This window comes from Anoplopoma fimbria, chromosome 16 (assembly GCF_027596085.1).
Source record: "Anoplopoma fimbria isolate UVic2021 breed Golden Eagle Sablefish chromosome 16, Afim_UVic_2022, whole genome shotgun sequence".
NCBI classification, from domain to species: domain Eukaryota; kingdom Metazoa; phylum Chordata; class Actinopteri; order Perciformes; family Anoplopomatidae; genus Anoplopoma; species Anoplopoma fimbria.
In genome coordinates this window covers 8,431,987-8,448,203 of record NC_072464.1, presented here as the reverse complement: position 1 = coordinate 8,448,203, position 16,217 = coordinate 8,431,987, and the positions used below count along the sequence as shown (strand labels likewise).

The 16,217-nt window shown below is 38.1% G+C and overlaps 1 protein-coding gene across 4 annotated transcripts; it reads right to left on the bottom strand.

The window, feature by feature from the left end:
• On the bottom strand, positions 1-15,327 carry LOC129104418 (solute carrier family 35 member F5-like). Of its 4 annotated transcripts, none has more exons than XM_054615092.1 (16): positions 15,190-15,327; positions 14,376-14,487; positions 13,654-13,795; positions 12,615-12,764; positions 12,125-12,187; positions 11,414-11,495; positions 10,470-10,663; positions 9,348-9,429; positions 9,090-9,177; positions 7,841-7,905; positions 7,593-7,697; positions 7,186-7,345; positions 6,939-7,029; positions 6,427-6,581; positions 4,243-4,343; positions 1-1,977 (listed from the first exon to the last, which is right to left on the bottom strand). In XM_054615092.1, exons 3-15 carry the CDS (start codon positions 13,786-13,788, stop codon positions 4,262-4,264), a joined length of 1,452 nt encoding a protein of 483 aa, XP_054471067.1. In that variant the 5' UTR covers positions 13,789-13,795; positions 14,376-14,487; positions 15,190-15,327; the 3' UTR covers positions 1-1,977; positions 4,243-4,261. The 4 variants fall into 4 exon arrangements, with proteins under 4 accessions (XP_054471067.1, XP_054471070.1, XP_054471068.1 ...); XM_054615095.1 differs by having other exon boundaries at positions 10,470-10,660; XM_054615093.1 differs by lacking the exon at positions 15,190-15,327 and adding an exon at positions 14,626-14,648.
• Positions 15,328-16,217: the final 890 nt, after the last annotated feature.

Sequence of the window (16,217 nt, the reverse complement as noted above, 5' to 3'; positions counted from 1 at the left end):
ATGTTTTAATAGTGCAGCGTAAGTATGAAAACAGACTTGCAAAATAAAAGAATAATTCAAGAGCCGAGGTTGATAAACGGGAAGTTACTATTACAGCCTTCTTTTAGATGTTAAAACATCTTCATTAATGACACTTAAAAGAGAAATTACTCAGAAATAAAACAAAAAAAAGACAAAGAACCTGAGAAAGAAAGAAAAATCATATCCATGTTTCCACAAGCACCATTAAAGTCTACGCAGAGAACATGGGAAACTAATCATCTAAAAAAGCTTTTATACTTGCAACTGTGACATGAGGGACTGATTGGCAAAAACACAGCAAGTACAATAATGAACATGAACGAGTTTATATCTGTCACTTAAAGTGCTCAACCTGTTAATTCACCCTCACAGGACAGTTATTACTTCCTCCACTTCATACGTCCAGTCAATGCTGAGTGCAATAAACACTCCATAAAGATGTACACACATCCAACATTTAACAGGCTGTGGAATAACATTGACATTTCCCCTTCAACTGTAGTGTTTACATCCTGGATTACATGTCAGACACTGAGGGCTAATAGAAATGCTTTTTTTTCTCATGAAATCACAAATACACTGAAAAAAATCATTTTTGCTTATGAAAAAACTAATGTCATATACAACAGTCCAATCGATGTGATATATAATCTCAGTTATGTAATGCAAGTCATTTGGCTGTTATGCAAGCTCTTCCTCTGGCAGTATTAATTTACAATGATACAGAAAATATAAAACATTACACAATCTCGGACAGAAAAATCTGTAGTGGTCATCTGAATTTCACAAACAAAACATCAATACTCTGTTAATGCTTCACTGTGTAAAGTATTTACACCCATTTTGAACAAAGGAAACTGCTCATTCGAGCAGACGACCGTTATTGCAGCAAGGCGTGTTGTAGCTTATAGCGGAAGGCTTAGTATCAGTTCATACTCAAGCACAAAGATTACATCTCTATCACAGTTTGTCTTCATGATCCAGCACTGTCGGAGGTACAGAGGGAAACAAAAGTTGCTGAAGGATCGGATGCTTTCTTGTTCAGCTGTAGTGTGATTTCACTCTTCTTCATGTCGGACTTACAAAAGGTTTCCATGACGGAAGAAAATTAAGACTAAAAGATAAAAAAAAAAAAAAAAAAAACATGTGATATTTCTTACCAAGTATTGTTAATGTTGAATCCTATCAGGACAGTGTTACTATCACATGAAGGAATATCTCACAACACACGCAGAGGTCACTCTGAACGGTTTTGTTGTTACCCAAGCTGCCGAAGCTGAGTAACATGAACTCATCAATGTGCTGCGTTTCTGATTCTACCACAACGCTTGTCCTGAAAACAATGCGGCCATATTGACTGACTCATCATATGAGGTGTGTCACATGGCTGATTTATGAAAAAGCAAGGCTTTCTCCATTAAAGGCAGACAAATCAAAAGGCAAACATTTTATGTACATGTCTGACAGATTGTCCTTTGTGAGAATGCACTGTGTCTGCTGCACACATACACTTACAAACAAGCAGCAAGGCTTCAAAAGGCCCTTAGACTAACATGATGAAGTCCAGAACGGAACAATGTTCCTCTGGAAAATATTGTGAACTCTGAACACTGATTTCAGATTATTTTAAAGAAACACACATTTACTCTGCCTCTGTTAGTGTTATGATCAAGTTCAAAATGTACCGTTTCATTTTGGTCACATGACAATATAGTAATCACTGATAATGTCCAGCACCTTGAGAACCATGAGGTTTCTTTTTTGAACAGAAATAATAAAAACAAAAAAGATCAGTCTGTGATGACCGGAATGTGAAAATAAAAAACGAGTTTGTAGAAATGGATGCGGCGTCTCAACACTGTAGAAAATAAATAGATTTAATAGAAGGCACTGGGGTAGTTCAATGTCTCTGAAGGCTTTCCAGATTGTCTGCTCAAAGAGATCCACATTCACCACCTTGGGAGACAAAAAAAAAGAGAGTGAGACAAAAATGATGTATACTACATGGTGAAGATGTTAAAGAACAGAAATATGTACAGACATGTATGGGTTCACACTTCTATGTAGTGCTTCTAAGAGTTATCCCCCAATTTAGACCCTTTAACTCACAACAGACAAGAATCTACATTGATGCAGCCTCAAAACCTGGCTACACTCACCGGAGTTTACATTCTACAGTTTAGAAAGATTACACAGGGAGGGTATTTAGTGAGCTCATTCCTGTTTTTTTAAGATGCAATTATTTATATTTGACTACTTTATAGTCAACAAAAAAAAAAGAATTCAGTATTTCCTAACAAGAAGTAATTTCTGGAAGTGTAGAGAAGTTTTTGAGATAGCATTTAAATGTTCATGTTTGTAAACAAACTTTAAATAGAAACACACACACATAAATATACATAAACACATATATATAAAAAAGATCTATACATATATGTATACATATATATATTCACATACATACATATGTATACATATATACAGAGACAAACACACAGTTTGACAGAAGAAAAAGAAATGCAAATAATAATCACTTTCCTTTTGAACACTTTCCTCAGTATTTCTTATATCCTAGTCCTATGATTGTCTCTGTCCATCACTGCAGTCACTTATCAAGTAAAGATGCCAAACATTTACCACATCCAGCTTCTCCATTGTAAGCGTTCACTGGTTTTCTCTTTTTCTATCATTAAGTTGAATATCTTTTTGTTATGAGCTTGTGATGTACCATGAGTTGCAGGCTTAATTATATGCATACACTTGCTTTTGCATCTGCTCCTCCATTAAACACTACACACCCAGCAAACAGGCTCAAGTCTGTCCTAAATTGCCCTGCTTTCATTCCCCGCTAACACCTCCATTAGAACCACATGCCGAGTTCAAAATCTCTCTCTGCCCTGCTGGCAATTACTTTGCGGGTTTGGGAGGCAGCTGAGAAAAGCTTGACTAAACCTATGAATAGTGAACAGACGGGCGACTTCACTGAGATTCAGACTTTGTGAAGTGGGTGGCTAATCGCAGATCTGAAATATTTACATAAAGACTTTCCTGTCCTGCTCATCCTGTCTTCCATCCCGTCTTACTCATCAACATGTCCAAACAAAGAGGGCGTCAGACAAATACTTGACAGATGTTCAAAGACAAACAGCTGAATGAAAGCAGGGAGGAGATAGCGGAAATCCTGAGCTTCATCCACAATTGCAAAAGAATCATACTGTTGTTTGGGATGCAAATCTACCAAAATGTTGTAATTTAAGCTGCAATAAAAAGTTTTGGTAACTTGGGAGCAGCAGATGAAGTTGAAGGCAAAACATTGACATACTCTCACACTATTAATTTGATGTGATGAAAGTGTTTCAAAATAATTGCATATTGAGAAATTTACCAGACATGAAACAACGTTAGCATTTATTTGTAGTTGTGTTTCTTGCCACTTGACAAATGTAAGGCTATATATTCACTCTACTACCCACCAACGCTGGTGCAGGAAACAGGGTTGAGCACAGTGACTGAACAAAAAACAGGTAAAGATGCTTAAACGCTCTGTAAAGTTGAGGGTTCCCATCACGTAGAATCGAAAAATTCTCTGTGGGTTTGTGATTAGGAGCGACCCCTTTCACTTTGTTCATGGTCATTTCTATACCTCTCATTTATATAAAAAAACATATATTAAAATACAGAGGATGCTCTTACTTAAAATGTTACCAAATTTGTCAATCAAGGGCTTCATTTACTGTATCTGCTGTGTTTAAAAAGGGTTGGGTCTAGATGGTAACCCTACATTTGTAAAAACTCTTGCTATATGGTTAGGCATTGACCTTGAAAAGTTAAGGTTATCTGGCAGTGAGTCTCCAGAGTTTTTGAAAATCTAGACACGACCAAAAAGTTTAATTGATGATATTTTTTTCCATTAGAAATAATCATACTTAACAAATGATGACTGTCTCTGAAAACTCAAATGAGACAATTTAAAATAGCTTTAGATTAAAAGAGAAGTTGGTTGTTTTCTGAATTACTTCCAGGCAGCACTGTCTCACCAAAGGCAGTTGGAAGTACAGAAAATAGAAATAAATTTTATATTACTTTTTTGTTTGGGAACTTTTTATATGTAACCCAGCGGATTTATGTATGTTTATATTATAAATACACAATGCCATGCACGTAAAGGAACACATCAGTCAACAGCACACAGGTAAGCGATAAGGCAGAGTGATCATTTACTTTGTTTTTGACTGCTGGTTCACGAACAGAAGCTTGCTTCGTTGTGGGAGACCTGGTGGAGGGGAATAAGGCTTTCACACTGCTCACTGTCTTCTGGCAATCTGTGGGCAGAGGAAGCCGGATGTCAATCATCATCTCAGTCATCATTCTGACAACCATCATTATTATAATCATTCCTCACCAAATGGGAACAAGCATTCACAGAAGAATGGAGAGCATAACTGCAGCAGAAAGCAGAGTCATTCAAGCATGTTCATCTGATTACGGACTTAACTTAGCGCGGCTGGAGCTACAAATGGAGTCTATTGTCCTTGTAATAATGTCCTAGATGAAAAGACTCTTAAGTATGTGTCAGAGTTAAGGTCAATTCATTATAAATAGGTCACACACCACAATACAATGAAATAACAACACACTATTCTATTTTAAACTTTAAAAGCTTTACTGGACTGGAAACCATTTAGTAGAATTTTTCAGATTTTGTCACAAACTTACAGAACATGTGCATCAACTTGAGTGCAAATTAATTTGGTCCTGGGCCTGGTCCCATATGTGTGCCTTTGTGTGTACAGAAATGACTTGCTTTAAGCAAATGGAATCCATGGAAGCAGCATTTTTCACCCATTAAAGAGAAAATTGGCCACCTGTAATTTGGATGTCCAGTCAGTGTTCATGGTAAATGTAGTCAACCGAAGGAATAAATTCCTCTGTGTGTGCTTTATTGACCCAGAGAGCTGAGTTCTCCTGCTCGCGAAGCCATGCTGGCTGTGCCTACATGTACCAGGATGCATTGCTTGCAAACTTCTAACGACCTTTTGCATGACTAATGAAGCCTAGGTCTCTGTCCCCTGCATTACTCTTGCTTGAATAAATACTGACGAATATCTGAGTCAGCCAAAACACTAAAAATGTTTCCTCGCCCACAACATCCTCTGCACTCATGTTTTGGTATGCCACTTTTCACTGTTGGATAGAAAGTCAGTTTGCAATACAAGGCAAAGAACAAGGAAGTTCTCTTCTACCCAATGGAACTTACAACAGGTTCAGAACATTATGTGGTTGGATTATGAGTGTCTGTTTACACTGTACTTGCAGTTGTGTCACAAAAGCCACGCTAACCACATTTGATGCTAATGAGGCAGTCCATTGGAAAATGACTGCACACAAATAATGGCTTAATGTGACTAACAACCTGTCTAAAGAACGAGAGACACCTGGAAATGTGCTGAGGGTATAGAGTGTTGCAGGGATGACTTACTTGGGTCACACTGGTTCCCCAACCAAAAAGCCAGTGGGATTTTTGGTTGGGGAACCAGTGTGATGCTAGTTTTTGGGATTATTGAAGAAAATAAGATCTGTAACAAACACACGTTTATGATATTTAAATGTTTTCTTTAGCAAGATAATCTACACAAATAAACATCACTTTTATGATTTTTGAAGTGTGAAGCAGAACAAAAAACGTGATGTCAGGCAAAGTAATCAAGTAATTTGCTTACATTGGTCATTGTGGGTTATTTTTATACATGACAACATGTGGGAAAACTATTTGAAAACTGCAGTAATTCCATTTTTTTACTTTAGTCACATTATACGTCCAGGGTGCCTGTTTCTTTTGCCAGTTTTGATCAATGGAGCGCCCAGCTGAGCACCAAATAGTGCCTCCAGGGAAAGAACTGCATTGCATTACCTTTTTAAAGTCGTCTATATTTTGTTCACTCCTCATTTTCTGAGTTTGATTTTTTGATAATTTAGCTCATAAATGCACGCCTTTGGGCAACTTAATCTAAAATCCTGTGTCCTTCAAATCAATCAAAAGACAATGTTTTCCAAATTGTCCTTGCTTGTGAAACCTTGCCAAAAGAATTAAAGCTGTTGCAATGTTTAATCACACAAGTATTAAGTCTCTGCAAGTGGTTTTTCATAAAATGAAAACAATGACTGCCTGCAGGGCAAGAAATCAAACAAAAACAAACAAAACACAATGTGTGATTGGAAAATGATCAACAGTAAAGTATTTGTGGCTTGTCACTACAGGTTGTTTGTATGTTAGCTAGCGCACAAATTTAATATGTTGATGCAATCAGCTGCATGGACAATTTATAAACTGAAGACTGCAAATTTGGTGACCTGACAGGGTGTTGTCTCACGTTTAATCCCTCTGTGGAATCAAACATTGTTTACCTTTGAATGCGATGTTTCCTGCAAATGAAGACGTACACTCTCCTCAGCCCCACCAGGACAGGATCCCAGTTGTTGTAGTGGCATAAGAGCGCAGCGATGAAGAAGGAGAGGAAGACAGGGACCGCCCCGGCAAAAAACAGCCACGAGAAACGTACCTACACACAACACACACACACACACACACACACACACACACACACACACACACACACACACACACACACACACACACACACACACACGCACACGCACACGCACACACGCGGAGGTAGGTAACTATTACAACTAATGTCATGTCTGGACTTCAGATAAGTAAGTTCAAATGTGACAATTTGTTTAGCCCCCAGTTTAATCAATATTTAATCACATTACAACATTAACCAGATTTTTCATTTTGCAATCTGTTCTGACCGACTGTTTTGAAACCCGTGTTTTCAACAGATTGCATTTGAACATGTTTATGACTCTTATTTCAAACTCTGACTGTTAAGTGCCTGCTATGGGAAACGTACCTTCTGCATGCAAATATCTGCCATAATAGAGAGCGGGATAGTGAGGCTCAATGCCAGAGTCCCGATCAGAGACGATGTGAGGAAACAGCCCCTGTGGAGAGAAAGCAGCATTAAAATCTTTTTTGAAATACTGTGTATTCTTCAAGCAGATTACTCGCTCAACTGAGAGTTCCCATATACTAAATCCAGATTGTGATGGTTTGACGCCAGAATTGTGACCTGAATAAATAAGGAGTCAGGTGCATACCAGAGCCAGAGGAATTCAGACAGAACCGTTCCAATGAGGCCGTTGATAAGGATGTACGTCCACACCAGCTGGCTGGGAAGCTCAAAGGCCTCGAAGCCCGTGTAGTGGAGCAGGAGGAAGCCAGGCCACAGCAGCAGCAGGTTGAACAGACCCACAAACCCTGAGAGACACAAAGTAGCTCCAGCTTAGACACCTCGAAAGACACCTCCTGTCCTCCACACTGGCGGCAACTTTGCGGACTAAAAATAGCTTTACTGTGTAGGGGTCTCTATTATGTTTCAGTACACAGATAGGATGCAGACATTGCTTAGTTAATGACTGAAATAAGTACAATAATCAGTACCCATTCTAAAAACAATGGCCTTGTCCTTAAAAAAACAAAACAGATACACTGAGCATCTTCTTACCAAAGAACATGGGGATGTCAAGCTTATCCTCCCGGTCCACTCGTCTCTTGATCATTACGATGTAGACAGCGTACAGCATCGCCCCCGCCAGCGACCACAAAGAACCTTCACGTAGAAGTCAATTACATTTGGAAAGAATGATTCAGATTATATCAATTCAACACTGTTAGGCACGAGAGTAATGTAAGAATTTCACTTCACAATAATGATGTGTGGGAGTGACAGATACTTGCTGTCTCCATTGTTACCCATGACGCCTTTCTCATCAGGGTTGTCCATGCTGGAGAAACTAACCAGGGTAACACCTCCCATGCTGAACAAGAGAGATACAACATGGATTGACTGAATCAAATTTACAGGTAATGACAGGTCATTTCAAGACTTTGATTTCAGAATTATATTGATATCGTTGGGACAAAATGTCCAAAGAGCCCTGTAATGTTCATATACCGAGCAGCATACCAGAAATATCATCCAAGCTTTTTTTTGCAATTATTTTCTCCAAGAGAAGACATATTTTCAATTTTAATGACAAAAAAAAGGTATAAATGTTTTTATATTATCACACTGTACTACTGTGACTTAAAATCACTGCACTGGTTCCTCATTACATTATAAATGCATTTTATGTTAAATGTTATTAATCTGTTTATATATCAGCCTCAGTGCTGCAATAACAGATTGTTGAATGAAATCAACAACATTGTGATATTTCTTCTATTATTAGAGCCTTGGAAAATTAGACAAAAAGAAATGATTGACTTGTGCTGATTTTTGATGTTATCAGTTCATTTTGACCAAAATTAACATTACAAGCCAAATAATTTGGCTAAAACTTCATTTATTAAAGTCTCAAGACAAAGGCTTGAACAAAATTGAAATAGGTGCCTTAGGTAAAAAATTGTGAATACATATCAGGGATGCCAGGAGTTATTCATCTATATAAACAGATTCTGCATTCATCTGCAGAGTCTGTAGGTAACGGCACAGGATTTTGGTATCAGAAGCTATCTGGTTTCCGTCTGTAGTCCGAGTAATATTAACAAATCACATTGGAGAAGGCTTTGGTTGAATGCATGTAAACAGTCCGAGTGGAGAGCAAAAGAGGCGAAACGCATTGCCCAAAAGGTAAGGTCAGGCACAACAGAACAATTATTATTATCATTTTATGAAACAATGAATATTCAAACAGATTTCTTAGAATTTAGCCAGTAATTGTAAATATATTGGTTTGAGCCCGCAGCAGATACTGGGAGTATCAAAGTACACTGGAAAAAAGTTTACAGCTCCTCCACTAAATCAAAGAATATGGCACCAATAATTTAAACTACTTCTTCCCCCACAGTGGATTGATAGCATTTTAGAAAACAGAAACCAAAATTTAAAGCATGGAGACACATTAGGCAGATACTGAAAATAAAATAATATAACCACTTTCAGAACAGAAACCTACCAACATGCCTTTATCCACTGCAAACACATTCATTCAGCCCTTACCTTAGAGCCACAGCCAACAGTTTGGACAAGGTGAAACGGTCGCTGCTGTTGCTGGGAAATATGGCTGCTAAGATGAGCGTGAACAGGCCTGAAGAGGGAGAAGAGAAAGTCAAGTCCAGTCAATTTCAAATATATAGCCCAATATCACAAATTTGCCTCAAGGGGCTCAGGATGAACAGAGGTGACACACATTTTCCATTAACCCTGTTACCAATACCACATATTGTCGTGAAATTTAACACAGAGAGAAAGAGTCACCTGAGGTGGATGACAGGATGTTGACAATGGCAACCTGCGTGTCGGACAGGGCTTCTTGATATGACAGGTTAGCCAAGAACCACTGGAGGAGAAACAGAAGCAGAGATGTGACATTTATTACTCCACTGCACAACAGCTCTGAGGTTATGGCCATCAAACAGGGATTTCTCATGGTGGTCTTGTAGACTGTGACCCTCTGACTCCAGTCAGTTATATGTAGTGTGAAATCACAACTACTTAAAGACTCTCAATTACAGAAAGCCAGTATTGTAGTTTAAACTTGGCTTAAAAGACAGCCAAAAGGTGACCCCATGGCTTAGGGGTTAAAACCTCCAACGGTGAATCTCATTTTCCCTTTTGTTGCATCCATCGCTCTCACCTGTCATCTCTCCATTATCTCTATCTAATAATGTCATAAAATAACCAAAACAGTAATAATAATAATTTAAAAAAGAGAAAACCTGCAAGAATTACATCAGATTAGTCACAAATATTACAGAGCTAGTAGAGCGTTGGACAAAGTTAACAGGAACATCTTATTATTCAATAAGAAGAAGCCTCAAAATTTTGAATGCAGCACATCTCTGACACAGTCGCATAAAAACAACTCATAACTTTCAATTGAGTTGTTGGATTGTATTTTAAGATGAAGTGTTGCTCTTTTTAAATGGTTAATATATGTCAATCATATAAAAAAAACATTGCAGGAAAAATTGTGTAATGTGACAATGTGAACCATTTTTCTATAATTTTCAAAACATGGGAGTATAACTCCCATAATTTTCGATGGTCTGTAAGGCCCACGTCAAATACTCTGCTTTAAGATTTCCCAGACGTTCTTCTTTGCTCAGACAGGATGGGTCACAAATTAAAAGCAGTTCATCAATTGAAAGGCTAAATGAGTAATGACTTGCAGCCTTGCATCACTTTCTGCTCACTTGCCACTGTGCCAAAAGCACTTTTTTTTCAATGTATCAGCAAAACACATTTGTTGGCACTTTGCTACAAAATAACACAAAAAGTGTGTGTGTTATCAATTTTATATTGTTACTATGCATCATGATAGCATCATTTCTTTAATATGGTACGGCAATGTAAAACAAAAAGCTGGCTTTTACTCACCACAAAGCAGAAAAAGAAGCTGATTTTGGCCACATCAGTGATAGTTAGCTTGCCCACTGTGCGTAACATGGCCTCATGGTCCTTGGCAGCTGGGTAGGACATGCGGGACAGTTTGGCCTCCAGGGCTTGAGTAGAGGGCAGCTGACGCACCTCCATGATGTTACTAAAACGCACCCGTTGCTTTTTGGAAGCTGCTGGGAGAGAGGAGTGAATAGACTGAGGCAGGGTTATATTTAAATGTCCAACACAAAAGAAATTAATATAGTTTTGAGACTTCATCATTTATATCATTACATAAAATATCAAACTTCAGGTGCTAATGCCCGACTTGAAGGAACACAAGTCATGTCATTTTAAACACAGGTGCCAAACATATGAACGCTTGAATTACAAACACAAGAGAAACCCAAGAAACCCTAGTAGACTGTCTCAGACCCTTTACTGTGTGGCTTTGGACTGTTTGGATACATCTAAAGAAATTAAGGTCAGTTATAGTTTGTCTAAACTGAAACACTAAAAAGTATAGAAAAGCCAAAAGATCATAAGATTTCTCCATTACTCTGAGAAATACAACAACACAGGAGAGTGAAATAATTTTGTTCAAACTATTGTTCTTATTATGATTAGAGATTATAGATTACAGAAAAGTGAGTCTGAGGGTTGCCTGGAAGGTCAGACAGAGGTTCATCTTGTTAAATATCTTATTTCTTTCATATTGGCTTTAAACAATGATTTGATCGAGTTTCATAGCTCACCACTGCCCTCTGTTGTTGAAATGTTACTTTTCATTGATGAGACCAAATTCCTGAGGTTATCAATAACATATCAGTCAAACTTGAAACACTTACGCATACTCCTGTGGTATTTGTTAATACATGGGGGAAACTATTTTATGCTCGATGTTATTTTTTTTTAAACACCGACAACATCAACTATTTACTCACAAGTTTCACAGTCTCCCATCAGATAATTTGAGTGCTCTGCAGGTAGGTCTTGGAACTTCACTGGAACATACAGAGGTTCACTCTGTACGAGAGTGACAGAGAAAGTCAAACATTAGTAGTTGTTAAAGTGGAGAGTTGCACACAATGTCATTTTGTACTGTACTTTTCTAAGATTGTCATGGTCAAAGCTTTGTCAGTGTTTAGAAGATTGGGTACCATTTGAAGAAAATGGTAAATTGTTATGTTAAAAGCTGTGATGTGGTTAGAAAGGTAATTCATAAATAACATGAGGATTTATTGAAACCATAAAGTTATAAAATAGTTCAAATTCATCACGTGAATGAGTGGTTAAAATGCTAAAATAGTGTTTTATGTTCATTGTTGACTTTGTTCTTTAGTGTGTTATTTAAGATATAATAGTGTGAAACTGTGATCTACATAGTGATCTTGAGCTTGATTCTGAGATCAATTGATTTGGTCTCCACCCGCATACCTAGAGGAAACCACGATTATTTCCTCATTACACTAAAGTTCTTGCTGAGGAAACAGCATCACATCACTCTCGTGAATATTTATCCCCATTTTTTAGGGGCGTAACACCAACAAATGGTCAAAAAAACACTACTGCCCGAAAAGAGTTAGTTACACGTGTAGTACCTTCAACTAGTTTGCTGTTAAGAGACATAACTTTTTTCTGATTAAACTACTTACCAAACAGTTGCTCACAGTGGTGTCAGTGGTGCAGGGTGCAAAGTAGGCCTCGGCATCAGCAAACTGCAGAGAGACGCAATTCAAACCATCAACTACAGATGTAGCTAAAAAAAAATACAGTCAACTTTTAGACCATCTTGTGATGAGATCACATCAGCCGTGATGGAAAATCAGACCAGGGGCATAAACTGTGGGGTGGGCAATGGTCACTTCCTCACTTCCGGCACCCTTGCTAGGACCACAGCCATCTTTGAACCCAGCCTTAAATTCGACCTCTACAACACATCTGTATGATTTTGTGTCTTGCATCTAAAACAATGACAATCTGTTCACTGACTGACAGAAATATAAACACCTGGCCAATCCCACACAGACTCAGAAGGTGAAAACAATACCAGCGTAGCTGTCGTGGCTCGTCATGAACCTGTTAGAGGGCATGGTCTGTGATTCTGTATGATTTAGGCTGTGAGAGTGTGCTTTAACTACTTACAAACGCAGAGTGCCGCCGTTTCAGAGTGCCGGTGCACTGCTGCCTCCACGGCCGCCAAAGCAGGAAACCCAGCAAGTACAGTACAAACATGGAGGTCTTGGTGAATGTGCTGAAGAAGGGTTTGTTGTACTCCTGTCGCTTGAAAATGTACTGCAGGAGGAATCAACAGGAGGAAGCTGTTAGGATAACAGCTTTTATGGGTTAACTAACATGTTGCAAGCAGGACAGTTTTCCCTCATTTTCCTGTTTTCTTTTGCTTTTCAAGTCTGTCAAGTAAAACACAGTTCTTCCTTAGAGCATAGATCTAGAAATTATACTAACTCAATACAAAGTGACACTTGATACTTTCCCTCCACTACATTTCAGAAGGTATTGTTGTACTTTCCCCCCCAGTGCATGTATCCGATGACTGCAGTTACTGTCGTTTCATTGTATAGTTGTTCTTTGTGACCTTTTAGACTACAAGAGGCTGTATGTTTGCTCGTTTTCTCTTTTCCTACATTTCCAGCTACTTACGACCTGCTATGCTGCTAACACAGCCTTCTTTTGAAATGGTGCAACTTTTAATGTTTTACACCGTGAAATGGCCTATAGTGTTAACTATCCAGCAGTGCACAGAGCAATTCGATGACCTACAATGTTTAATACTTAGACATTAACATATCAAAATTACTAAGCACTTTACTACTAATATTGGAGTTAGAATATAATATATATATATATCTTATTATCAAATATGGAGCTGCAGTAATGATATTTACTAATAAATTATTGGAGTATTTCATTTACCACTTGTTGGGGAGAGAGAAGGGCAAAGTTATGTGGCCTATTCGGGACAACACAATAAAACACAAACAAATATATCAAGTGCACATTATTGTCTTCTGATTCCAGAACATCTCAATGCACTCTGGGGACTGAGTACATCTGCACTCAGCCGCCCCCCCCTCACTTTTCTACAGTTGTGTCATCTTGGATGATGCAACCCACAGTGTGGAAGCAGGTGTGGAAAACTGACTGAATGGGACAAAGTCCTTACCGAGGTCAGCTCAGAGGAGGCTACCCAGATGACATCCACCAGCAGGAGTATCACCACCCCCAGGGCCATCCGCCTTCGCTGGGCTGCAGAGCTGCCCTGAGAGCTCATCCGGTTCATGATGAACACCCACTCCATCAGGACACTGAATGCATGGATGAACAAGAACATGTTGGAGTTACAAGATATTCAAAAACTGCCCCCCAGCATTTTACAAATTATTATTGAGTTTTCTATGAAATTGAATTATAGATTCTAACAAGAAAGTACAGCAATATTAGTAACTATGTGTCTCCTACTCTACTTAAAAATTGCAGCATGGTAACAATTTCTAATTCAATTTGAAATGACCATTTCACAGAAAGCCACACTGCAACTATTTTAATAAATGTTCAAGTAGTGTATTACTCACAGATCAAAAACAGCATCTTAAATGTGAAGATTTACTGCTTTTCCTTGTTTTATAAAATTTGGAAATTGAAGGTCTTTGTGTTCTGGACTGTTAGAAAGGGGAAATTGAAGGTGTCACTTTGGGCTCTAAGGAATTGTGATGGACTACTTTCTATAACGTCGTAGTCTAAAGAAGCAAATATTCCTTAAATCAAAAGCGACAGTGAACCAGCACATTCAGGTATGACAGAAAGTGTTTAAAGTACAATATACTAGCAGAGCTTAAAGCAACTTTAAATAACTTCATGATTTTTTTTTTACATTGCAATACACACCTGTTCACCAGCTAAATTTACAGACTGAAATACTATTTCCAGATGCAGATTCAAATCCACTGTGTAACGCAGTGAATCGAGAGCAACCAGGGGAATCACAGGCAACAAAACCCTGCGACAAGAAGAAAAATAGAAACACCAAAGTTACGTTTTCATACCGACAACCAAGTCTAATATGTCAAGGTGAACATCAGTGCAAATGCCACCTCTCTAATAAGTCACAGTATGCAACTCTAATGCAACCAAATACCTCATTAAGACAAATGTGTTTACATCTCTACGTCCCTGCGTTAAAGAAGAGTAAGGTTGTAGAAGTGAGCTAAGCTACGTCAGCTGTGGGTGGTGCATAGTAAACAACTTAATGTATACAAAACAGTTCTGTACGTAGCTACACATTTTAAGATTGAGCTTACTTCACTGTTTTTTTGTTGTTTTTTTTGCATTTGTAAACAGGTAACGTTAGCTCAGCTATGTGTGTGAATCCCATCACAGTTCTCGTGGTCGGATGAGCCGCTTCTTCAGACCCTGAGAGCTAGCGAAGCAGCTTACAAGCTAACGATTATACGAGCTAATAAATTGTTGCAGACTGGAAGTAAACAACCCTTATATAGGCTGCATTTAGATTTAACGTCATCGCCATGTCATTGACAGGAGACGGTTCAAGTCCCGCTGAGTTGTGTAGTCAACGTAAGCAGATAATCGATGAGCTAAATTCACTTGTTTATCAATATCAGATCACTAACATTGACGAGCTAAGCGCTAACCAGCTTTCTTGATTAAGTGATCAAATGATGAACCAGAGGAGTCTGTTTACCTGATTGCGAGACGAGGTCATTTAGTTTGCACCATTATGCACTTTGTCGATACATATGCTGCTGAAATATCGACCAAATCCCAGTTTTTACGATGAAATGATTGACAGCCAAATGGTTGTAAACATTAGCACACCCTCCACTCTTCGTTATCAGGTGACATCACTTACGTGCTGCAGAGACTTCTGGGATATGAAGTTTTAGGCTGGAGAATTTGGTCACACAATTCAGACTTATTTTTTTTTAACCCTTTCATGCATAGAGGTCACTACAGTGGACAGCTATTGTAGTGGCTGATGTGCAACTATGCCATCAAAACCCATGCATATACAAGATAACAACATTTGAAATAGCTGTCCACTGTAGTGACCTCTATGCATGAAAGGGTTAAATCAGATTCATTCATTCTGTCCATTGTGGATTTTGACGGTTACTACTTACTAAACATTTACATCAGAGCTAATTGCATAACAGTATGTGGTTGTTATATAGCTGAGAGAGATGTAAAGGGGTATATTTCTTAAAACAATTGCTGAAGCTGACAGACACACAGCTTTCACCACCCACATCAATGACAGTCCAGAAAAATTAAATGTAATGGTGTTTTGTTAAGAAGAAGAATAATAGGAACTTATTGTAAATACAAACAGGGCAAATAACATATCTGAACAGAAATAATCATATGTATAAATCTAAGCACAACTCTATTCTCCAAATCTGTATTCAGTAAATAATTAAACTCAGTTATTGTACCTCTCTCAATGGATCCTTAATGATTTGGTATAGAAGTAGTTCAAATCCTCTTTCCAAAACATGCTTAAATTATATTTGCTATGTAAAATCTCAAATGAAATCATTTTCATTTAATAATGAATACAATACTAAAGAAAAAAAAAAAATCACTTTATTATTTATTGTTATACTATTTGGCTGATATTCTTTATGCCATTTTCCAATTCAAATCACCAAAAGGAGATTTCCAAGAAAGCTCTCTTTCCAATCTATTAATGCTGTTGCACTATCGAGAGAC

What these genes read in the sequence shown, in the direction of transcription:
- LOC129104418 (XM_054615092.1), bottom strand. Translation starts at nt 13,788, where the DNA reads ATGGAGTGGGTGTTCATCATGAACCGGATGAGCTCTCAGGGCAGCTCT. An exon ending in AACGGCGGCACTCTGCGTTT is followed by an intron (nt 12,188 to 12,614) that starts GTAAGTAGTTAA and finishes GTCTCTCTGCAG; the next exon opens with TTTGCTGATGCCGAGGCCTA. An exon ending in CCACTGTGAGCAACTGTTTG is followed by an intron (nt 11,496 to 12,124) that starts GTAAGTAGTTTA and finishes ACTCTCGTACAG; the next exon opens with AGTGAACCTCTGTATGTTCC.